The sequence below is a fragment of the Nanorana parkeri genome, unplaced genomic scaffold (genome assembly GCF_000935625.1).
Source record: "Nanorana parkeri isolate BGI_ZX_2015 unplaced genomic scaffold, ASM93562v1 scaffold1440, whole genome shotgun sequence".
In the NCBI taxonomy this organism is placed as follows: domain Eukaryota; kingdom Metazoa; phylum Chordata; class Amphibia; order Anura; family Dicroglossidae; genus Nanorana; species Nanorana parkeri.
Window position 1 is genome coordinate 351,676 of NW_017307708.1, and position 24,205 is coordinate 375,880.

The window sequence follows — 24,205 nt, forward strand, 5'->3', positions numbered from 1 at the left end:
GTACTGAATATTTTTTACTGATTGCCTGGGAAGTCAGCTTCCCAGGCAATCAGGAAGTCGGGCTGCGGGTAAGCTTCCTGATTGCCGCCCAGCTTCCTGATTGCCTGATAAGCCAGGTCAATGTTTGGCGGCTCGATTGGCCTGGAAACCGGCTTTCCAGCCAATTACAATCAGCATGGATTCGGCTTCCCTGCCAATCAGGAAGCCGGGCGGCGAATAATTAGTATTACTATTATACAGGATTTATATAGCGCCAACATTTATATACAGGATTTATATAGCGCAGCGCTTTACAATATAGGGAAGACATTACAATCACAATACAATTCAAGACGAGATGGTAAGGAGGGCCCTGCCCCTGAGGGCTTACAATCTAAAGGATGATTATCCCAGCCAATTAGCATGGAGTCAGCTTCCCGGCCAATCAGGAAGCCGGGTCATTACTCGCCGCCCAGGTTCCTGATTGCCCGGTAAGCCAACTCCATGTTCCCCTACGGCACTGATGGTCAGAGGAAGTCTTCCTCTGACAGGAAGTTCCTGTATCGGGGGAAGGTATCGGAGCATTTGGTGAGTGAGAGTACACACCCAAATACTCCATATCGGCACCGATACTAGTATCGGTGCATCCCTAATAGATACCAAACATGTCACACTTCAAAATTGCAGTTTCCTGTGCAATCGCAAAAAACTATATAGAAGTGCCTAGAACCCATAGAATTTTTTCCCCTCATCTGCTGCAGAGTAATCATGCTTGCTAACTGTGAGCGTTGCCTACACAGTACTTGCTGTGTGCTCACTGCCTTTCGTGCCTTGCACAAATTTACTTGTCTTACAATTTTTTTTTTTTAAATGGTACTGCTAAGGCCCAATTAACTTTTCTAAATTTTCCCTATATAGCAAATATTCAATTTTTGAGTTCAGTTCCACTTTATTGGTCTGGCCAATAAAAATGTTGTATTGCTTCCACTGAAAAACTGAACCCTGAAAATATTAAAAAGAGGTGTAAAACAGGTGTATAATCAATTAGGAAAATGCAGTACTGCAGGTCATACATTACAAGCAGCATTATACAAATATTACAATATTTCACTAAAGGATTCCAAGAAAATTATTTCCTCACTTTCACCTCACAAAGTAATATATGAAAAAAATGATTTCACAATCATGACTAAGCTTTTTTTTTAGAATGTGGTGCTAAAGTCATCCCTTTCCTGTAATCATGTTGGAAAACAGTTTTTTCTTACTTACCTCTTATAACAGCATTCACTGCACTATATAAAGGCAATGCTGAATGCATGAAAAATAAGTTCTGATGAGATCACTACTCATTCCACAAATTGTCCTGCTCCTGCACAGCCAACAAAAGCTGCAGATTCGCAGTTCAGGTGCTGGGGAGTAGGCAGTTGCATTGGGACTGCAGTTTGAATGCAACATATATTTACCAAGTATAACAAGCCTGAATAATTAATAGAATAAATCTGGAAGAGTAGAATCTAAGACAAAATGCAATGACAAGGGAAAGAAAGAGGACAGTGGGACTTGTCTTCCTTAAAAAAAAAATAATAATAATAATAATAAAGAGGACAAGGATATGTTGCTGTTATGCTGTAATTATCCTACTATGTTCTATGTGGTAAAGCATACAAGTTGCAGAATGGGGAAGCTGAATCGGTCATAAAGGTTAAAAGTAGCTGGGGAAATGTTTATTTTAGGAGGACCATCCATTTACATTTAAAGGCATAAGCAGAAAATATCTGCTGATGACGAAAGTAAAAAATCAGCATAATCATTACATGCAATATAGACTTACCAATCATTTCTCCTTGCTCATGAACCATCATACCCAAGTCTTTAAATATTTCATTTATTCCTCTAATATCTTCCTGTCAGAAATAAATACACAAATGTTTCAGTACATTATATATGAATTACTTGCTAAATGGTGGTGATCCTACCTACACAACATTACATTGTATAGAATCAGAAAAAGTCTCTATTGGCACAGTTTCCTACCTGGTCTCAGGTATTACCAGGAACCTGTCAGAATAGACACGAGATAAGTGAATTAGGCATTGAAGCACCACACCATAATATTCACGTCCAAATACACATTTATTCCAATGGTAAATGTTTGCAAGCCAACATGTTTGGGGAGCCGTACCTCCACCCCCTTCATTCCTCTGTCAACAGTTGGTTCTAGCAGCCACCTGCCTAAACTAGCTGCTGATGGATTGCTGTGCAAACCCACTTCTAAAACATCTAAACTATGAATTAATCATTGAGTCCATATACGCTGCTTATTTTTTCCCAAGCCCTGATGAAGGGGGTGAAGGTATAGACCCAGAACACATTGGCTTTGCATAAAAAAAAAATAATAATAATAATAATAAAGAGGACAAGGATATGTTGCTGTTATGCTGTAATTATCCTACTATGTTCTATGTGGTAAAGCATACAAGTTGCAGAATGGGGAAGCTGAATCGGTCATAAAGGTTAAAAGTAGCTGGGGAAATGTTTATTTTAGGAGGACCATCCATTTACATTTAAAGGCATAAGCAGAAAATATCTGCTGATGACGAAAGTAAAAAATCAGCATAATCATTACATGCAATATAGACTTACCAATCATTTCTCCTTGCTCATGAACCATCATACCCAAGTCTTTAAATATTTCATTTATTCCTCTAATATCTTCCTGTCAGAAATAAATACACAAATGTTTCAGTACATTATATATGAATTACTTGCTAAATGGTGGTGATCCTACCTACACAACATTACATTGTATAGAATCAGAAAAAGTCTCTATTGGCACAGTTTCCTACCTGGTCTCAGGTATTACCAGGAACCTGTCAGAATAGACACGAGATAAGTGAATTAGGCATTGAAGCACCACACCATAATATTCACGTCCAAATACACATTTATTCCAATGGTAAATGTTTGCAAGCCAACATGTTTGGGGAGCCGTACCTCCACCCCCTTCATTCCTCTGTCAACAGTTGGTTCTAGCAGCCACCTGCCTAAACTAGCTGCTGATGGATTGCTGTGCAAACCCACTTCTAAAACATCTAAACTATGAATTAATCATTGAGTCCATATACGCTGCTTATTTTTTCCCAAGCCCTGATGAAGGGGGTGAAGGTATAGACCCAGAACACATTGGCTTTGCAAACATTTTATCATTGGAATAAACCTGTATTTGGGCTTGAATTTTTCTGTGTGGTGCTTCAATTACCAGTTCACTCATTTATCACAACCCAAGGTGATGATGGAAGCCATATGTTAAGTAGAAGCTGCTCAAATATTTAGATTCTCTACATTTACACTATAACTGTAATATTGGATGTCATCAATAATATAAAGTAAACATATAAGAATCTTCAGGGTTCTAGTGCATCTTACCAACTTTCCTAAGGAGAGACATATGGGCACTGCCATCGCTCATTTGTTTTTGAGGGGACGGGCTCTAGGAAGATCAGCCTTGTCCTTCCCTCACCACCTGCTGACTCAATGACCTATGTCACTCGTTTCAGTTTACTGACTAACCAGATATTGAAGCCAGGATCTAGTACACAGCCACAGACCAATGGCAGCGCCCGTAAATCTATTCAGGCAGGTTGCCTTTAAGCAATTCTTCATACTCAAGAGATAACCCACAGTTTTGCCTAAATGAAGGATAAGGATAGGCAAGGATAAACATTACATAGCATTATCATAATATTAATATCTCAAATAATATTCTTCCTTATGTCTAACAAAAGCGTATGACAGAATCTATACTTGTAATCTGGACACACTACAGTACTATGGGCACACCAACTTTTCTGTCTCAATCACAGGTCATAGGGCCTCCAATAGAATAATGACCCAAAACACACAGCTAAAAGCATCCAAGAAAGGTCTACAAAGAAACATTGGACTATTCTGAAGGGGGCTCTATGAGCCCTAACCTGAACCCTACTGAATCTCTATAGAAAGAGAGGAAGCATGTAGCCTGGAGAAGACACCCTGTAAACCTGAGAGAGCAGGAGAAGTTTGCTTAAGAAGGTTGGGCCATATTACCCATTGGTAGGTGCAGAAATGTCTCAATGAAAGCTACAGAATCTGCTTGTTTGCAGTGATTGCCTCTAAAGGTTTTGCTACAAAATATAAGGTTATTATGTCCATGCCATTTTAATTTATTTTATTGTTTAAAATGCTGTATTATGTTAAATCAGCATTCAAAAGCAAAGTCTGTTTTTTATTAAATATGGAATGCCAATTTATTTTGTTAGTATCAAGTAATTTAAGAGAAAATTGCAAGGAAATTTTGAATCATAAAAGATAGAGCTAATGGAGATTTAGGAAGAGTAGCATAAATCTACTGACTTAATGAAAACAATACTCCCTGATTGGCTTACATCTTACCTCAATAATTAACCACCTCCCATTCATGGCCATTCCTGAATGGCTGGACGGGAGCCTTATAGGAGCGGGAGGGCGTCTTAAGACGTCTTGCCCCTTCCCCCGCTCATGCGCGGCGCCCACACGAGTGGGGAAACTGTCAGCATGTAAACAGCCAGTGATGGCTGTTTACATTCAAGCGATCGGGCGTCTCTATAGACGCCCGATCGCTTGTACTAGCTGCGGGTGTGCGCCCTCCTGCTACATCAGCTTCTCTGGGGGTCCCAAGGTGACATTAGGGGTCTTATAGACCCCTGATATCTCCATAAAGAGGACCTGTTATTTGAATTGGCTATCACTTTATCAATAAAGTTAAGTGTACCAAACAAAAAAGTTTTAAAAAAATTAAGCAAAAAACAGTCACAAATAAAAAAAAAAAGTAAAACAACACAATTTTTTTTTTTAAAGTCCCCCGCCCCCCCATATACAAACATGCGTCGGGTGTACCAGCGTGCGAAAACGACGATTCCGCCTATTGTGCCGCATATGTTACATATCGCTGCGAACGTCAGAGTGGGAGCAATAATTTTAGGGCCATTAGTTACTGATAACATTAAACAGATGAGAGGTAAAAGCTTTTAAAGCGTCGCCCATATCCAATTTGGGGTGTGGTAGTTTTCTGCGATTTCGCGGGCGTGTGCGTAATTTTAAAGCTTAACATGTTTGGTGTCTATTTACCCGACGTGACCCCGTCTTTTATATTTTACTAAAAAATTGGAGTGATAATAAATGTTTCATAACAATTGATACATAACAATTGTTATATAGTAAAAAATAAAAACCCAGTGGTGATTAAATACCAGCAAAATAAAGCTCTATCTGTTCCCGCAAAAATTGTATAAAATTTGTTTCAGTACAGCATTGCATGACGGAATAAATGTCAAAGTACTGCAGCGCTAAATACTGAAAAATCGCCTGGCCAGGAAGGGGGTGTAACACCATGGTCTTCAAGTGGTTAAACATCATGGCTAGCGCTACATGTGCAATCTTCAGTCTCAGAGAATGAATAAATCTCCTCATGTAAAAAAATGGATTTTTGTACTTACCGTGAAATCCTTTTCTCTGTGTTCATTGAAGGGTACAGTGAAAAGCAGCAGAACTTTACAATGGTCAAGATCTACTGATCTTCACTATGCCATTCAATGGATGGACCAAAAACTACTCTTGTGCTACTGTAGAACATTTTTGGGTGATTGATAGATTTCATGAGATGAATTCAACATGGTATACCTGAATCGGAAAAAATTGCCCAAGAATCTCCAAAAAGTGCAATTGTTGAGCGATTAATTCCTATTCAAGTCTATGGAGAAGAGTGGAGATGAATAATTAATGGTTTTGGCTATGGCAGTGTACAATCACTGCAGATCAATCGCTTAATCGCATTACTAACAATATTTTATGTAGCAACTCACATTAAAAGCATTGTGACACAAAGCCTGTGTGTGATGTTGTGATTCGGGCACATAGGAATGCTTTGCAGTGAGGTTATTATCCGTGATGATTGATACATATACAGTGGGGCAAAAAAGTATTTAGTCAGCCACCAATTGTGCAAGTTCTCCCACTTAAAAAGATGAGAGAGGCCTGTAATTGGCATTATATTCTTTATGTATTTTCTGGTGCTAGCAGTACGCTTATTTCCTACCATCTTTTTCCTGCTTTGGATTTTCTATGCATGTTTTTTTTTTGGTGGATGGAGCAGCCACCTAATTAAAGTGAGTCGGCATCATTTATCTGTAATTTTAATTAACTTGCTTCCTTTTTCTGTTTATCTAGTAGCTACTTGCTGTCCAGAGCAAATTTTTTATTTTTGCACACGCATGATAAGAAAAACATCTTAAAACCCCCTCCAAACAATTATATATTTTTTGAAAGCAGGGGCCCTGTAGAATAGTTGCAATTTTGTATTTTTTGCACGATACTTGCGCAAATGTTTATCAAACCAGTATTTTTAGGATAAAATACACAAATGAAATTTAGTGCATGGAAACAGAATAGAATACCCATTATTTTGGTGAAATCTAAAAAAGATGAGGTTGTGTTTGGCAGATACCAAACATGTCAAGCTTCAAAATTGCATGTGCCCGTGACATGGTAAAAGACGAAAATACCCAAAAATGCCCACAGGCAACTCTTAAATGCTTCTACCACTCATCACGGTAGCATGTAATGTATGTCTCAATCGTCGGCGCACCCGACGCATGTTTGCATTTGTATGTGGGTGTACATGGGGGCAGGGACTTTAAAACATTTTATATATAACTTTTTAATCTTTTTTAAACCCCTTAAGGACCCTTTCGCTGCCAAGGCCTTTGCTTTTCGTTTTTTTGCACACATTATAATCCACATTTTAGGCCTGAAAATTACTTAAAACCCGCAAACATTGTATATTTTCTGAAAGCCAAGAATAAAATAGTTGCAAATTTTTATGCTGCATGATATTAGCGCAACTCTTAATCAAACTAGATTTCTAGAAAGGCTTTTAATGTTTTTGACACAATATAATACCTATTGTTTTGTAAAATATAAAAGATGAGGTTACAAGGAGTGCATAGATATGCAACATGCCCAGGTTAAAAATTGTGTGCGTCTGTGAAACTGCAACAAAATTCAGTACCCCAAAAAGTCCATGCCCCCCACAGCGTAGTCTATAGACTTTTTGGGGTACATGTGCCACACTTCCTGGCACCATACAAGCAATCGGGCAGCTCTATAGCTGCCAGATCGCTTGAATGTAAATGACTATCGGCGGCTTTTTAAAACAGTAGAAATACTACAGCAGCCGTGATCTTGGTATAACTGCTTCAGGACGCTGCCGTTTATTCACATATGGCAGTCCTGAAGAAAACACTGTAAAAATAGCTCAAAATATGTTCTTTAACTGTACTACTTTATACTTGCCCTTTTATAAACACACCTCAAGTATTGCATCACTACTAAATAATATGCCTTTTAATTGAGATATTCTTTTTTTTTTGTGACAGAAAATCTCTGCTGGATGATTACTTTGTTGCTATTGTTTCACATATTTTGTGGAATTTTAGGACTTTTTTTGTCAGCACATTTTTTATTGGTTCCTCAAAAAACAAAAAAAACAATCAAATAAAAAAAAATAAACACACCTCAAGTTGAAGTATTGTGGATTCCCGCTCTTCTATCAGCCTCATGTCATCTTCTGTAATGTCATCTTCTTGCATTACCTGGGATTGGCTCTCACTGTAAAACATCATCATGTGTTAGTTATTGTATTGATATGTAGTGACATGTTGTTCACAAATCTATCTCCAGAGTTCTGACTGTGATCAACCAGACACAAATAGAAAACGAGGAAATTTTACAAAAGGCAAGAAGTACAAGCCTTTGAATTTGAGGCCAAAGGACACCAGGGCTTTCAGGCGTAGGCTGAATGAGCATGAGGAGTCTTTGAGGACTACTAAAAAGCAGCAAAAAATGAACTTCTGTACAATACGTGCAAGTTTGCAGTCCATGCAAAGGATTCATGTGTTAAAGAAGAACTCCGTGTTCTTAACCCTTGCAGTGGGGCTACCATCGCAACGAAAAGGGATTAAGTGCTCATTTTTGTCTAGGTGCTAAAAAAAAGTTATACTCACCCAATCTTCAGAGCCAGCTTGCTCTTAGACTGGTCCATGGTGCCTCTCTCCTCCTTGACTGCAGCAGTCTAAGGATCTTTGAGTCATCACGTCCTATAGAGTATATAGGATGTTAGGACGCCAATGGACACACCATCGTTGCAGCGGAGAAGAGAGTAGCAGCCAGCTGGCTCTGCCATTTATAACTTTTTTTAAGTAGAAAAAAACAAACACTTAACCCTTGGAATGCAGGCGTAGCCCCACTGCTAAGGTTAAGAACACTTTTGCCCAGAGTTCTACTTTAAATGAAATGTGTTCAGCAAAAGAAAAAGCCTGATAGACAGTCTAAACTTTTTCAAATCTGCTCAAAACCATTAAAAATGACTTTTCCATTTAAAACTGTAGCTGCTGTAATTTTCTAAATCTATCAAACCAATACAATGCTAAGATACAAGTATAATTTTTGGAATACCTTGTAATAGGGTAATTTTTGGTGAGATACTCCCTAAGGGTTAATTACTACTAAAAAGGAATGCCGAGACTGCACCTTTCCTTATTAAAAGGCAGGAAAGCCCATCAGCTGGTTATAATGTACTCAGACCCTCCCATTCATGGATCAGTTTGGAAGGGACCTGCTGCAAGAAAGATTAATTTTCTCAGAAACACGGAGGCAACAAAGTTGGCTAAAATCCTTGCAATGTACACAGATCACCCAGCGAGGATTGATTTTTTTTCTCATCAAAAGTGGAATTACTCTTTAACCACCTCCTGTCCGCTGAACGTTCAGAAATGGCCGGACAGGAGTTTCCTGGATGCGAGTGGGCATCTTTAAATGTCCTTCACGCGCACCCCCGACGCGTACAAGCGGGAAACCACCAGAATTTGAAACAGCCAGCGATGGCCATTTACATACAAGCGGTCCAGCATCGCGCCCCCCCACCCCCTTACCTCTCCTTATGGTCGCCGTCCCCACAATCCCGGGCGTCTGATTCGGGATGGGCGATGTGGCTCCGTGCACTGAGAACGGAGGGAGCTCAGTACACGATCTCCCTCCGCTCTCTTCAATGCAGGAAGTGATGTTTACTACATCACTTCCACATTCCTCTGTCACTCTTCGGTACAGAACCCGGAGAGAAGCTGATGAAGCAGTTCTGTGCTTCATCAGCTTCTCTGGGGGTCCCTAGGTGACATTAGGGAGGGTCGCAGTGAGAGCAATAACTCTAGGGTCATCAATCACTGTTAACAATAAACTGATGAGCAAAATCTTTTAAAGGGTCACATATGGCCAATTTTGGGTGTGGTAGTTTTTTTTGCGATTTTGCGGGCGTGCACAATTTTAAGGCTCCACATGTTTGATGTCTATTTACCCAACGTGACCCCGTCTTTTATATTTTACCAAAAGAATTGTGTAATAACAAATGTTTCCTAACATAATAAAGGGAAAACAGTTTTTGTTTTTGTTTTATTTCAGTACTGTTTTCATTATGTAGTAAAAAAAAATAAAAACCCCAGTGGTGATTATATACCACCAAAAGAAAGCTCTATCTGTCCCCAAAAAATGGTAGACAGGAAGGGGGTGTAAACACCGCGGTCAGCAAGTGGTTAAGGCCTGAACCCAGCTTTGCAACTTTGACATGTGTTAGTAAAAGTGTACATATCTCTGCAATTACTTAGTGTATTGAGGTGAGTTATACCTTATTTTTTCAGGACAAATTGAGCCTCCTTCTCCTCCATAGGGGAGGCATCTATTACTAGTGATCACTGTGACTGGCTATCACAGTGATCACATGTTCAAAACCAGGTGCTGTGGATGGCAGTCTGATCTGCATGCTGGAGGGTGCAATTAAGCACACTTCCAGCACAAGCACATTCTGCACAAATGCGGCCCCTCAAAAGAAAGTCTGCTTCCATGAAGCTGCATATATGTGTTAAGCCATTGTAAAAGGGTTAAGAGCTGCACATTAAAGATTTTTCTCTCTCTTACTTATTCCAGTTGACCAGTGCTCCATCTCTGAGGCCATCCTCTGCTCCACCACCCTACAGTGACAAAAAAAGAAAAGGAGAAACATTTGTATTAATATAGGAGGCAAGAAACTTCAGTTGTAAAAATCAACAACACACTACCAACATGTTTATTCTGAAAGTAATTGGTTGCTATAAAAATAAAGCCAGATTTCAAAACCGTAGAAATAAAAATACATTTTTTTTGAAAAAGCAATTTCAGATAAAAGGTGAAAGCAAACAATATAATAATCCAATCATTGATCCAGAGGAAGGCAAAACCCCTATAAAGCATGATTCAATTTGCTCCAACAGGGGAGAAAAACTATTTTCCTGATCCCATAAGGCAATCGGATATTCCCTGGATCAAAAATATCTGGTGTTTTTTTTACTTATAAAAAGTTAATATCTAGTAATATTCTGTCCATTCAGGAGTGTGCATTTTTTTTAAACAGTTAACGGAGCTAGCTAGAACTAGCTCCTGGGGGGGGGGGGGGGTTTTTCCAATTTTTTTCAACCTATCCATTTGTGAAGGTTAAATCTCTTTTCCTCCGGATGCAAAGAGTGCCCCCTTGTCCTTTGCAGTGACCTTAAAGTGAATAATTTGGCACCAAGCTCACTATATGGACCATTTATGTATTTATGCATGGTGATCATGTCCCCCTTAATCGCCTCTTCTCCAGAGAGAACAAATTCAGGTCAGATAATCTTTCCTCATAACTGAGCTCCTCCATGCCTCTTATCAGTTTAGTTGCCCTTCTCTGCACTCTCTCCAGTTCCACAACATCCTTTTTTTGAACTGGTGCCCAAAACTGAACTGCATATTCCAGATGAGGTCTTACTAATGCTTTGTACAGGGGCAGGATTATGTCTCTCTCTCAAGTCTAGACCACTTCTAATACAAGAAAGTATTTTGCTTGCTTTAGAAACTGCGGCTTGACATTGCATGCTATTTTCAGTCTATGATCTACCAGAACACCCATATCTTTCTCCATCACTGACTCCCCCTAGAGTGTATGACGCATGCATGTTTTTATTCCCCAAGTGCATAACTTTACTTGTATCACCATTAAACTTAATTTGCCAAATAGTTGCCTAATCACACAGTGTATTAGGATCGGCTTGTAAGTTTGAAACATCTTTTAAGGACTATATTCCACTACATAACTTGGTGTCATTTGCAAACACAGAAATAGTACTTTTAATCCCAAACTCCATATAATTTATAAATAGATTAAACAGTACGGGGCCCAACACTGAACCTTTGCGAACACCACTTAACCTCAGAACATTCAGAGTAGGGATGTTCAGATACCAGTGCTGATACTTGGCATTTTCACGAGAACTACCAGGGTTGCAGCAGTTGCAGCTGGGACCTGGCTCTGGTGCTCCATCACTGTCCTGAAATCATTAGTCTGTATTATTTTAGAAAAACTGTCACATGGCACTAATCAAAAATGTATCAGTAATTGGTATCTGTGAGTACTTGGACAAGTATCAGTACTTTCACTTGGTTAGAAATAAATGGTATTGGTGCATCCCTAATAATATATACGTCAATTGGTATCTGAACATCCCTAATTCAGGATTATACATCATTATTCACCACTCTCGGAATACGATCTTTAAGCCAGTTATCTATCCAATTACAGAATGAATATTCTAAACCTACTGACCCTAACTTATAGATTAGCCACCTGTAGTCAACTGTCAAATGCTTTTGTAAAGTCCAAGTATACTTTATCCACAGCCATTCCATTGTCTAGTTTATTGCTTACAACTTCTCTCTTTTGTCAATCCATGCTATCACTTATAATATTATTCTCTAGCAAAAAGGTGTGTATGTGATCCTTAACACTTTCACTGGCATCGACGTATGGCATATGGTGGAACACAACTGCTTGCAACTGGCCACCTAAGTAAGCCTTACGTCGGTGGCTTTTACCCTTCTGCTATAAGCTCACGGTCGCTTTAGCGACCATTAACTTATAGCAGAAGGGTTCTCCTGACTCTCCCCTGTAAAATAATAGCTATCATCAACGGCTGAGAAGCCGATGACAGCTATTAAGAAAAATCCCGGGATGCCACTGGCATCTGTCATCTCCTCTCTGCCTGGAGCACTCCATGCTTCTCCTCGGATGCCCGCTGCTCCTCCCTACCTGTATGAGCTGAACAGAAATGGATGGCTGCAGCCGGCAGGGGGGGCTCGGCTATGTGTCCCCAGTTATGAATGAACAGGAAGTGCTTTAGATCACTTCCTGTTCATTCATGAGTTTCTCAATGGGGAGAAGCACTCACTATAGAGGCTTCTACCCATTCAGAAACTGTTTGATCGTAAAATATTTTACGATCACTAGTTTCTGAATAAATGGGAAGCTTCTGTACTGAGAGCTTTCCATTCATTTAGAACAGTCTGCAAAAAAAGAGATTGAGGATTCTGTGTCCCCAATTTCTTTTTCTATTTAAAAAAGGTTTAGACCCCTGATATTTCACCAAATCCCCAACAGTAAAAAAAAAAAATAATAATAACTACCATCAGTGTGCACCATATTGTGGTGCACACCATGCACATGTGCTGCAGTGCATTGTTAAAATGCATCGCAGTGCTTGACTCATTTTCTTTTTAAAATAATATTAATTTAACTGTGGCAGCACATGGCAAAGCGTTATGACGCATTGCCGTGCGTTGTGATATGCTGTGTTGCAATTAGATGTACGCCTGTATCGTTTTATCACAACACACACACAGCACAAAGTTTAACATAAGTTGCTTATTTACAGTTTTGCGTTACTTCATTTTTTTACAGTTTCACAAAAAAGGAGCAATTTAAAATTTACCAATATTTGTTATTTATTAACTCAATACAGTTTTATCTTTTAGATTTAGTCAGAAAGCCGTGTTCTTGTTTTAACCACTACTGCGGGCCGCTGTCTATAGACGTATTGCGGCCCAGAAAGGTTACACATAAAGGGCAGAGCAGGACAAACCTTTAATGACAAAACAATATCTGGGCAACACTGCTTTATCACTTTTGAACACGGATGATCATCAGCTGAAAGTTGATGTATTTGGCTCTTAGGAGCCTTCTCATATCTTTCAGTAAGAGTCTGATCACTAGCAGAGAGTGCATGAAAATTGGCACACCCGGTTATTAAAAGTCTATGCACATTGGAGCCTGAACAGGCACAGAAGAAACCATTACAATAAATATAGGCACATAAAATCTATGATCCTGGAAGGCTCACAAAAAACAGGTTTTGGACTGTGTACAACAAATCCCATCTATCAGCCAGGTAAACACTATACCTCCGATGTTTAACTTACAGATACTCTGGAACCTGCTCGGACTCTGGCCACAAAGTCTTTCTCCTTCTCTGCAGCTTGTCTCTGAATTTTCTGAAAGTTTGTCAGTGAAGAGGAGAACTCATTCAAGAGTCTGTCTTTCTGCAGTTTTCTCTGTCTCTGTCAAACATAAAGCACATATTTTATTGAGATCATGTAAAGGCAATAAAAATATAAACCAGAAACACTAGTTGACAAAACATTTTCATCTATCTATCCAACTCCCACTACCTTTTATTCAGCTTAAAAGTCTAATTTGCACTATTTGCAGACACTTTCATTTCTCTGCACCTGAGCAATGCAGGTCTCTGAAAGGGCACATATAATACAATTGTTCTCTATGAGCCCAATTCACAACACAATGGAATGAAAAAGAACCAGAGGAGAGAGGTGCGCAAAAATGCAGCTAAAATGTATTCTATCCTCTACTGTGGTACATAGAAATTAATTAAATTTCACTTTGTGACATTTCAATAAAGAAAAGAAGGAAAAAAAAAAAAAAAAAAGGAAAACCGTGCCTATGTTAAAAAGCAAGCACTGCTTCCCACCACCAGCACACACAGACAGCAGCCCGTACGCTAAACCAGATCATTTTAGCTTGTGGGCTGGTGTGAACAAGGCCTTAAGCACAGGAGCACATCATATTCTTAATAAAATTGCAGTCATCTCATAATCAAGCCTGTTACCAGTGATATTCATGCTACATCATTATACACAGGAACAACGGAGAGAGATTTTTGTTTTCTGACAATATTTATTACACACGAAATATGTAACAGTACCTACTATGATTGTAGAAGCATTTATGGTATTGGTATAAGCAAAGAACTCCATTAGATCAAATCCCTAGAATATCCTTTAAACTCAGTTCTTAGCTATAATCCCCCTATTTCAAGTCAGGGACAGACGTGAGAAAAACATACTTTTTTACAGCCAAAGTTTATTGACAAAACACCCAGCGAGGAGACGATCCTGAATACATTTTTAAAGAAGAGCTCCGGGCAAACTTATTTTTAACCCTTGCAGTGAGCCTACCCCCACACTGCAAGGGTTAAGTGCTCATTTTTGTCTAGGGCAAAAATAAAGTTTGTTATTCTCACTCGATCCTCGGAGCCGGCTTATTGTTAGACCAGCCCATGGAGACCCTCTCCCTCTTTGCTGCAGCATTCTAAGGTTTCCAAATCATCATATTCTATACATTGGGTATAGGACACGGGGCTGCCGAGGGACATACCATTGCAGCAGCGGAGGGAGAGACAAGTTAGGAGCCCTTTAACAGCTGGCCGGCTCCAAGGTTTGGGTATTACTTATTTATTTTTAGCTCCTAGACACAAATGAGTAGTTAATCCTTGCAGTGCGGGAGTGGCCCCACCGCAAGGGTAAGGAAAATTTGTTTTTTTTCTATAAAAGTTACATTTAACCTTAGAAGCGTCCATATGCATTGGTTAACAATACTACAACTCTGGTTAATTTGCCTACCCTAAAATATTTACACTACATTTAAGGACATCTAATCTCTTTTATTGTTTAAAAAAAAATAGGGTTTGATTATTTTTATCACAGCTGACAAATGGACAAAAAAAATTTGAAAAAATTGCATTGTCACATTAACAGCTTAAAACAATTTTTAATTTATAATTTTTCTACAGGTGAATTATTACTTTAATAGCCAGAACTAGTCAACTGCCCTCTTTCTACAAGAGGCACAATAAAAAGTGAAACGGCTTGTTTATAAAGCTGCCATGTGACATAGTCATCACATGATCAGGAACCCTGCCGATCTGTTCTCATCTGCTGCATACAACAGCTACTATTGGACCTTTATTCAAATTTTTGTCACAGGGCATCTTGCAGATCAAAATATAAGGATTGCAGATGGGAAGGGGTTTATCACAGATGTATATTTTTTGCTTTAAGTAGAAGCTTTGTGACCTATCAGATTATTATTAAATTCCATTAAAAAAAGAAATTCAGGTTTTAACACCTGCAACTTTTCTCTCCGAATAAATTTATCACTTGCAATCATATGAGCAAAGTCGCTTCTTGCCTACAGGGCTTGATACCGTGACTTGAAGAACCAGGTTATATAGAGGCATTGTAAAAACGTTGCCTCTATATAAACCATCAAAGCTAAAATACATTAAGAGTTGCTTATGGTAAACAGGTATTTAGTTGAAAGGAAAGGCGGAACGGAGTACTTGGCAAATATGCACCTCATAAACATTGGTGCTATTAGCATAAGAGCTGTACTATTAGATCATTCCCCTTAATGGAGGAGGTCAAAGCAATTTGCAATGTGAGGTAACCCATGCATCGGTAATACATTTTCATTTTTCTGAAACCTTTGCTGGAAGAACAAATTCTGATTTGTTACCACAAGTCATGACAAGGTCTAATTATCTAAACAATATAGAGCAGGGCTTAAAATTTCCATTCGCCCCCTCGCAATTGGCGAGTGGAAATTAATCGGGGGAGGGGGCACCGCTGGCAGGACCAGCGGGGGTGAAACTACTGCCCACCTCAGCTTTTCATAGGCTGGGAGGAAAACTGCAGCTGCTATTGGCCGGTTGGACGTTTTTGCAGCGTGGGACCTGAAGGATACATTTTTGTATCCCCCCCCCAGCACCTGGAGAGGAAGAGGGCAGATCAGCTATGTGCACTGTAAGTCCCTGTTCTTTCTGCCTTACACCGCTGACCTCTGTACTGCGCATTACATTACTGACCTGTGTACTGCTGACCTCTGTACTGCGCATTTCATTACTGACCTCTGTACTGCGCATTTCATTACTGACCTCTGTACTGCGCATTTCATTACTGACCTCTGTACTGCGCATTTCATTACTGACCTCTGTACTGCGCATGTCATTACTGACCTCTGTACTGCTGACCTCTGTACTGTGTGTTACATTATTGACCTCTGTACTGCTTACCTCTATACTGTGCGTTTCATTACTGACCTCTGCACTGCTGATCTCTGTACTTTGCGTCACACTGCTGGCCTGCTGGAGTTAGGGTTGGAGCAGGGTAGGGGTTAGGTGGGGCAACTGGTGGCAAGTAACTCTTAAGGCCTGGCTACTAGCTCAGGGTCTGAAATTTTGAGCCCTGATATAAAGGATTATTTGATATGAGCACAAAGTATATGTTCAGGGTAAACAGTCAACGTTGATATTTTTCATTAAGTGACTTAATAACTATTGCAGTGGGGCTACCCCTGTACTGCAAGGGTTAACTGCTCTTTTTGGTCTATAGAGGAAAATAAAGGTGTACTCGCCCGATCCTCAGAGCCAGCTGGCTGTGAGAATGTATAGGACATGATGGTATGTCCCTCAGCATCCTCATGTCCTATACACTGTGTATAGAACGTGATGACTCATGGACCTTAGACCGCTGCAACGGATGAGGAACGAGGCCGGAAGGACTGGTCTAAGTGCAAGCCAGCTCAGAGGATCGGGTGAGTATAACTTTTTTATTTTCCTCCCTAGACCATAACGAGCATTTACCCTTGCAGCGGTTTTATCTTCCAGAGTCCTACTTTCTGTTTCTTCGCTTAGGCCAGGATAATGTAAGGCCGGCCACCCACTGAACTCCTGGGATGTCTAGGTCACACATCCGAGGAGGCAGGGTTTCAATGTCTCCTCACAAGATCCCATTAATATCTTTACACAGGACCTGGCAGAGACTTGTGCAGACATACCACGGGTCTCTGCCAGGTCCCATATCCTGTTACAACATGTTGGCATAAAAAAAAGAGCAAAAAGAACTTCAGCTGCAATGAAGACAATACTGGATTCTGTGGACTAATAAGTATGTTTTTTTAAATTTTCATACAAGGACAAATTATCAGAGAATTTTAAATTAGTTGAAGCTAAGTAGGGTGAAGTTCCTTTTTTAGTGAAATCTCATTGGCTGCTTTGGTAAACCGGCCTTTGTGCATCAGTGGCACTAGAAAGCTTGATACAACTATGGATCTGATATTTGGTTACTATTTAATAGTACCATCATTATAGATTTCTAACTATATCGACATTATAGAGAAAACCATTTTGTTTTTCAGTTTTCCCTCTGCATTTCTTCTTTTGTCAGTCATGAAATAAATGGGAAGTGAGGCGAAGTGAGGCGAAGTGGGAACAGAAACAGCAATAAAAAAGTTGACATTCTAACCCCAAAGTGAAGAACAGATAATCACCAGCACACAACGTATTCTCAAATACTTCTTGGATTTATTACTACTAATAAACCCCTAAAACTATTTGAGTGTGTGCTGGTGATTATCTGATCTTCACTTTGGACCTTCAAACAGCACAATCCCTGTCATCACTGCGATCACCACCAATCTTAAAGAGTGCAACGCTGTATGGGGTACAGGTGACGCTCTACACTAAACATAATAACCCTTCACCAGGGGGCATGGCCGGGATGTGAGGCAGTGCGGACGTGTCTGGAGGAGCTCCGTCGCTGCACTAAAGAGATCCGCCAAACATCCTGTCAGTTCAGCCCTATTTCCACTCACCTGAGCTCCGGTGGTGTCTGGTGCAGGGTGACATGCCCGCCAGGTCCGGCAAACGGACAGAAACTACGAAACGAGGGGGGAAAACAGCCAAGGGAGCGGCCCCACGTTTGTCCGGCGCCATCTTCTCCACGTCTCCTGTTTCCTGCCGGTGCTCCAGCTCGGCCTGTGAATTGGAGTGAGGCGCAGTGAATCCTACAGTGGCCCCATCGGAGGCTCCAGACACCGCATCTGCCCCAGGTACTGTGAAGGTGGACACAAAAACTATCCTGGAAGTTGCTAAAATTGCCCTCACTGCAAAAATAGACCATCTGGCAGTGGAATGCACGCTAATCCGCCATGATTTAGATAAAATCAGGGGCAGACTCTCACAGGCTGAGACGCGGGTGTCTGGGGTGGAAGATTCGGTGCAGGAGCATGCTAAATCCATACAGGATCTGCAACGCACAGTGAGGGTGCTGGCGGCCAAGGTGGAGGATTCAGAAAATAGGATGAGGTGGAATAATGTGCATGTGGTAGGCCTTCCTGAAGGAGCGGAGGGCACACAGCCTAATACATTTGCGGAGGCCTTCTTTAAAACCTTGCTGGGCCTGTAGGAGCTGCCCCCCTTTGTGGTGGAAAGGGCTCATAGAGTCCCCACTGGTCGTCCAGCACCTGGGATCCCTCCGAGACCTTTTCTGGTGCGCCTCCTAAATTATAGGGACCGTGATCAGATTCTGGCTGCAGCCAGGAATAATCCTGACTTTCGCCATGAGAATGCCTTGGTCCGTTTCTTTCCTGACTTCTCGGCTGAGATACAAAAGAGGAGGAGATCTTTTGTGGATATACGACGCCGCTTGAGAGAAAAAGGGATCCAGTACAGTATGATCTATCCGAGCAGACTTAGGGTACCCCATGCTGGTAAGGTCCGCATGTTCGATACCCCGACGTTGGCCGCAGAGTGATTGGACACCCTGGGGTGAGCAAGTCGCGGGTACGCTTACTTTGAAACTGAGTTACCTTCGCTTCTTGGAGGGGTTCGGCTTTCTATAACTGTTTGTTCCTGACCATTCTAACCTAATGCCTAGACTCTACTACCAGGGTATGGTGGCAGCGGATCCTGGGACTGCTCCCTGCTACTCGTTGAGTTGGGCCTAACTTTTTTCCCGTTTCTTCATAGACTATGACTGCATGGTCACTGACTCCATGACACGTGTCACAGATGAACTCCAGATCCATGGGATATCCTGGCATGTGTAATTCCACTGTACCAATAGTTTCCTACATGTTGTGCTGGCCCTGGGAAATCTCTGTTCTCCGCATACCTGAACGATGTTACCTTATGGTGTAGCGACAACTGTTAGCTCCACTGCAGCGTGGACAGACACTAGGGTTTTTATTTCTTTTTTAGGTGCCACTTTTGGGACCTTGATTCTTGGCATACCGGCGTATGCCTTAGTGCATGTCCCCGTTAGTATAAGGGGATTCACTGTTTTTTGGGGTTCTGGGATAAACTTCCCGGGGACAATGTTGTTGTTCTGTTTACCATGTAAAAATCATGACATTTGAGCAATTGAAGGTTAAATTCTGCATCCCTAACACTTTCCTGTTCCGCTATCTGCAGGTGCGTCATGATAACCCTTCACCAGACTATAAAATAAGCATTTGGCTGGAGCTGGGCTGTAGGTCAGTTTCAGTACCTGATCACTGTCTGCAGGAAGAGAGGTGAAGTCCTTGAGGCAAACATCTGTGTCCTTGGCAAGTTTATTCACAAACTGTATCTTCTGCTGTCTACAACACAAATGACAGCATCATAGGGTCAGTATGCTGCAGTGTTATTGTATCATAATATTTCCACTCCAGCACCTCGTCATCAGAGCATATTTCGCCTGAACTCAGTGGGAAAGTCTATCAAAACTTGAAAGAAAAAGCCAAAAACCTTGAACCCGCCAAATCTCATGTTTATTCAGATCTTCACATCTCCGTCACAACTATATCCCAATTCGACATCCACCTGCTAAGGCGTTTCACCCATTAGGCTTAATCAATTAAGCCCAATGGATGAAATGCGTTAAAGACAGCTGGATGTAGGACAGGTGACCGAGATGTGAAGATTTTAATAAATATGAGATTTGGCAGATACAAGGAGTGTGCCTTTTTTCTTTCAAGTTTTATGTGGAGTAAGAGCACCGATGAGCTCTCTGCAGGCACCCTTGGTGCTTCCAGCGGTGAGTGTGAATTGAAGCAGTGATATTTCCTTCAAAAGCCCATAAAAAGCTTCACAAGCTACATATGGACTTTCCACTTAAGTGAATGACACATTTACTGAGGATGAGATGCATGCACGGAGGGTGAGGTTCGGAGTGAAATGGTTTTAGAAAGGTGCTTTGTGATTAATTACAACTAGGTCACACAGCAAATATTGTCAGGAAGCTGCATTTTACGTATGTTTCGTTACCAATGTGGTGGAGTAGAGAATGGAAACTGAGGAAGGATATGTACACTAAAGGGACCATTTTTAAAACAATTCACATAGTTATTCGTCCAGTGAAACTACATTCTGTGCAAGATAACCAGCTGTTGTGGGAATGGGGCAAAGCCAAATGTTCTTAAAGTATTTTCTGTTCTGGTCAAATGTTTTTAAGAATACATATAATTTATATCAGCTGGTGCTTGCGCTCACTTGGAAATGAAATGAGCTTGTATATTATGAATAGAAAATAAATGGAAAGCAAGCCAAAATGATTTATTGATATAAGTCTCCTTCTGTTGCACTACCAATGTCAGGAGATTTGAGCAAGTTGTGAGTTGTGTACTTACAGTTGATGGCGGAGCTCTGCAGAATCATGTACAGTTCCGAGTTGATTTACTATCCTTTGTATCTCAGAAGCTGCATGGAAAGTTAATTATTAATGTAGCATGCTATTATAACATACAGCAATAACATTTAGCAATTAAACATTTATAAAGGGAAGCAATTTGACTATAACAGCAAATAATGAGAACACTAAAGTGCTATTTTAGCTTAGCTTTTAGATTTAGTTATTTTTTATCTTTATTTATTTTTTTACAGACACAGGAGAAGTATCTCTTACTAGTGATCACTGTGATTGGCTATCACAGTGATCACATGACTGGGACCCTGTCCTACCTCCTCCCGAATATAAATCTGAGACCAGGAGCTTTCTGTGACAGTGTGCCCTCTGTGCTGGGAGCACACGATCAAGCGTGCTTCCACCACAAACAAATGCCCCATATATATTTCTGTGACACCCCTATACTGTATGTGATAATGTGTGACCCCATCAGAATGGTGTTAGATTACACATGCAGTGTCACTTACTCCTGAACTCTAGTATTGTGGAATGATTATTAAAACACAGTGAACATCAGGTGTAATTCCAGCCAAACAATTTGTAAAGCTGGCCATACACCTTACAACCATCGCACGACTTTCGTCTTGCGATGGTTGTAAGGTAATTAAAAGCTTGTACGATCTGCCCATCTTGGGCAGGCAGATCGTACTTGTGATCATCGCAAGCCCTCCCGGAGTGCTTCCGATGATTCCAATGCTGAGCGGGCAGTGTGCGCTTGCGCACACCGGCACGTGAGGCATTTGTCTTACGAGCACGCCACAAACCCGCCGGAAATCGTACGATTTTCGGCTGGTTTTCAACGTGCTCGTAAGACAAAAGATGTGCAACCGTACAGTAGAAACGGTCGCAAGCCTTCCATACACCTGCCGATTATCGTACGATAATCGGCAGGTGTATGAGCACCTTAAGGGTTTAAACCTTTGTCAGGTTTGTTGCTGCCTGACAAAGGTTTCAAGTATAGATCTATACTTCATGACCCAATGGGAACACAAGTAGCAATAAAAACCCAACAGAGCCTTGAGCCCTTGTCCTTTTAATACAAAAGGTGTTTTATTTGCAGTCTGTGCCCATGGAGAGACTGCCCTTGCTGGGACAGATAATGATGGAGGTACTCCTCAATAGGAACAAGGATAAAACAATAACAATAGAACAGATGGTATAATTTTGCCAACTCTAGTCACAAAGATACTTTGGCTGGAGTTTCAGATCGTCAGTCTGCCCAGCAATGAAGAGGAAGGGAGGCACTTATGTGTTAAGCTGGTCATACACCAGAAGAATTTCCTTTGAACGCTCACAGAGAAATTCAGAAACAACCTTTATTGCAGCATTCAATGGTACCATCATCGACTCGAAAAATGTCATACATTTTGTTCGATTGCCACGCCATGTATTGAATTCTAACATTTTGAGAGACACGAAAGTAATGAAATGCTAAATCCATTTACACATTTATAATTACCTAGCACAGGCATCATCAATGAGGAAGATGCTAAACGTTACGGCTGGAAGCCAAATTCACAGTTAGAATTTTGTTTGTTCAGATAAGTATCGAGAAAATCCTTCTCCTTCAATTGTTTGTCTCACTATGGCTGAAAACGATTGTTGATTTGTCCCCAATAACTTTGTCAATCAAATTAAGGTTCTAACAAAACTCTACTGATGTTTGGCCAGCCTAAACGGGAACTTTACCCTTAACTTTGAAATGACAACAAAGGCACCTTTAGAAAGGTTTAGTAATGGCCAACTACAAACAGATACTTATAGATAATTGCTGGCTTTTTATTCTTTACCTTATTTGTCTTTTCCTCCTCATTCTTCTTACAGCGGCCATTGATACTAAGGGCAGATTAATCCATATTCCTTTACTTACAGGAACTCTGGCACATGTGACTAGGACACGTGACCATGCACATCATTTCAGGGGGGAAAATGGCTTTCCCTGAAATTTCACGAGCATTTGCAGTTTATAGATGAGATTTCCTAGCAATGCTCTGCTGATGTAACCTTCCCAGGATGCATCGCTTGGGCACATTACATCGCTAGGGCACATTACATCGCTAATGCCCATGTGGACCAGGGAGTGGAAAATCAGTAATTGTAAGTAAAAGCAAAAAAAATTTAACTACCGAATGCAAGATGATTTCATATCAGCATGCAGAGCTGCATGCTGATGTGACTTTTAGAGAAAAGGGTAAAGGCCCGATTTAAGGGGTTATATACACGGGCGCCCGGATCTTTACATCTGTGGGGGGGCATGTTTATGTGCCTGGAGAGGCACAGGTGTTAAAATCAATGACAGGTGCAGTTGTATGGATCTTCACACACATCCTAGTGTTTACACCCGTACAGGGACAGATGCACAGCACCAGATGCAGTCTGTCTGCATCCAGAGCCATGCATCCATCGCTGTACGGAAGTAAACACTGGGGTGTAAGTGAAAATCAGTGTAGCCGCAGTCAGTCATTTATTTTAGCAGACGGCTGCACAGAACACTTATGCCTCCACAGGCGCATAAACACTCTCCTCTGCACAGATATACTAATACATGTCCATGTGTCTGACCTATAAAGTGGGCATCTCTAAAGGGAAAGAAGACCCATGAGGTTACAACAAGCAAACAAAAGGCTATGACGTACTGCTTTGTGTTATCTTCTGGATGTTCGATGATATGATCTGCGCAAGCTGCATGGGATCTCTTGTATCAAAAGCCATGGCTGTTTTGTAACCGCGATCTTGTGAACATCAAAAATGTAATACCACCTGAAAAGAAGAAAAAAAAAAGAGGACATGCAAAACAAATGAATACAGGATCACAGCAACACTGCAATAATTTGCAGTCTAGAAGTAGATTTGCAATTTTAAAATGTTGCAATAACAAAACAGAGACCACTTGAAGAGTGAAGTAACAGGAACATAGCTACACACGTTTCTTTTTTTCATCACATTTCCAAACATATGTATGGTCACTTGGGGCTATTTGGGTGTCCAAACTATGACAGGATGTCCACCACTGCCTATTGCTGTTATTATAAAAACATGGTGTTAGACATTGCTGGTTTTCTTTTTTAAATTTGCTTAGTTGTTTGGCTGTCACAACCACCCCATAGCTCTTCCACCAAGTGATTCACCTAACTGAGCGAGCTTGCAGCCACTGAATCACAAATCTGAGTCTGCATGTTTGTTTTAGGTCACAGACTCACTAAATAGTGAAGTATAATGATAAACATCACAATCAGGGAATTAACAACTTCTAGAAAAAAAAAGGCAACAAAGGATTTTCTATATCTCTATCTCAGGTCAGATGTCAAAGTTAGTAGTTCAAACCCTGCTACAGGCACAATGTGAAAATGTGCAGAATGCACACAACCAAAACGATGGTTAAGTCAGCCATAAAGTCGGAGTTGTGCTCCTACTGGGACAAGAGAATTATTACTAACAAGGAACTGCATTAAGGCAACATCCC

The 24,205-nt window shown here is 40.7% G+C and overlaps 1 protein-coding gene and 1 long non-coding RNA gene across 2 annotated transcripts in view; one reads left to right on the top strand and one right to left on the bottom strand.

The window, feature by feature from the left end:
- The window catches only part of STX7 (syntaxin 7), a 26,964-nt gene extending 3,478 nt beyond the window's left edge, over window positions 1-23,486 (bottom strand). The window contains exons 1-7 of the mRNA XM_018570002.1: window positions 23,379-23,486; window positions 20,687-20,756; window positions 19,567-19,657; window positions 13,363-13,500; window positions 10,021-10,073; window positions 7,569-7,662; window positions 2,623-2,695 (exon numbers count right to left, since the gene is read on the bottom strand). Of these exons, the coding sequence (XP_018425504.1) occupies window positions 2,623-2,695; window positions 7,569-7,662; window positions 10,021-10,073; window positions 13,363-13,500; window positions 19,567-19,657; window positions 20,687-20,756; window positions 23,379-23,454 (595 nt within the window). The 5' untranslated portion in view covers window positions 23,455-23,486. The remainder of the gene's footprint in view (window positions 1-2,622; window positions 2,696-7,568; window positions 7,663-10,020; window positions 10,074-13,362; window positions 13,501-19,566; window positions 19,658-20,686; window positions 20,757-23,378) is intronic.
- The window catches only part of LOC108798270, a 21,024-nt gene continuing 20,224 nt past the window's right edge, over window positions 23,406-24,205 (top strand). The window contains exon 1 of the long non-coding RNA XR_001941939.1: window positions 23,406-23,492. This is a non-coding gene — a long non-coding RNA (uncharacterized LOC108798270). The remainder of the gene's footprint in view (window positions 23,493-24,205) is intronic.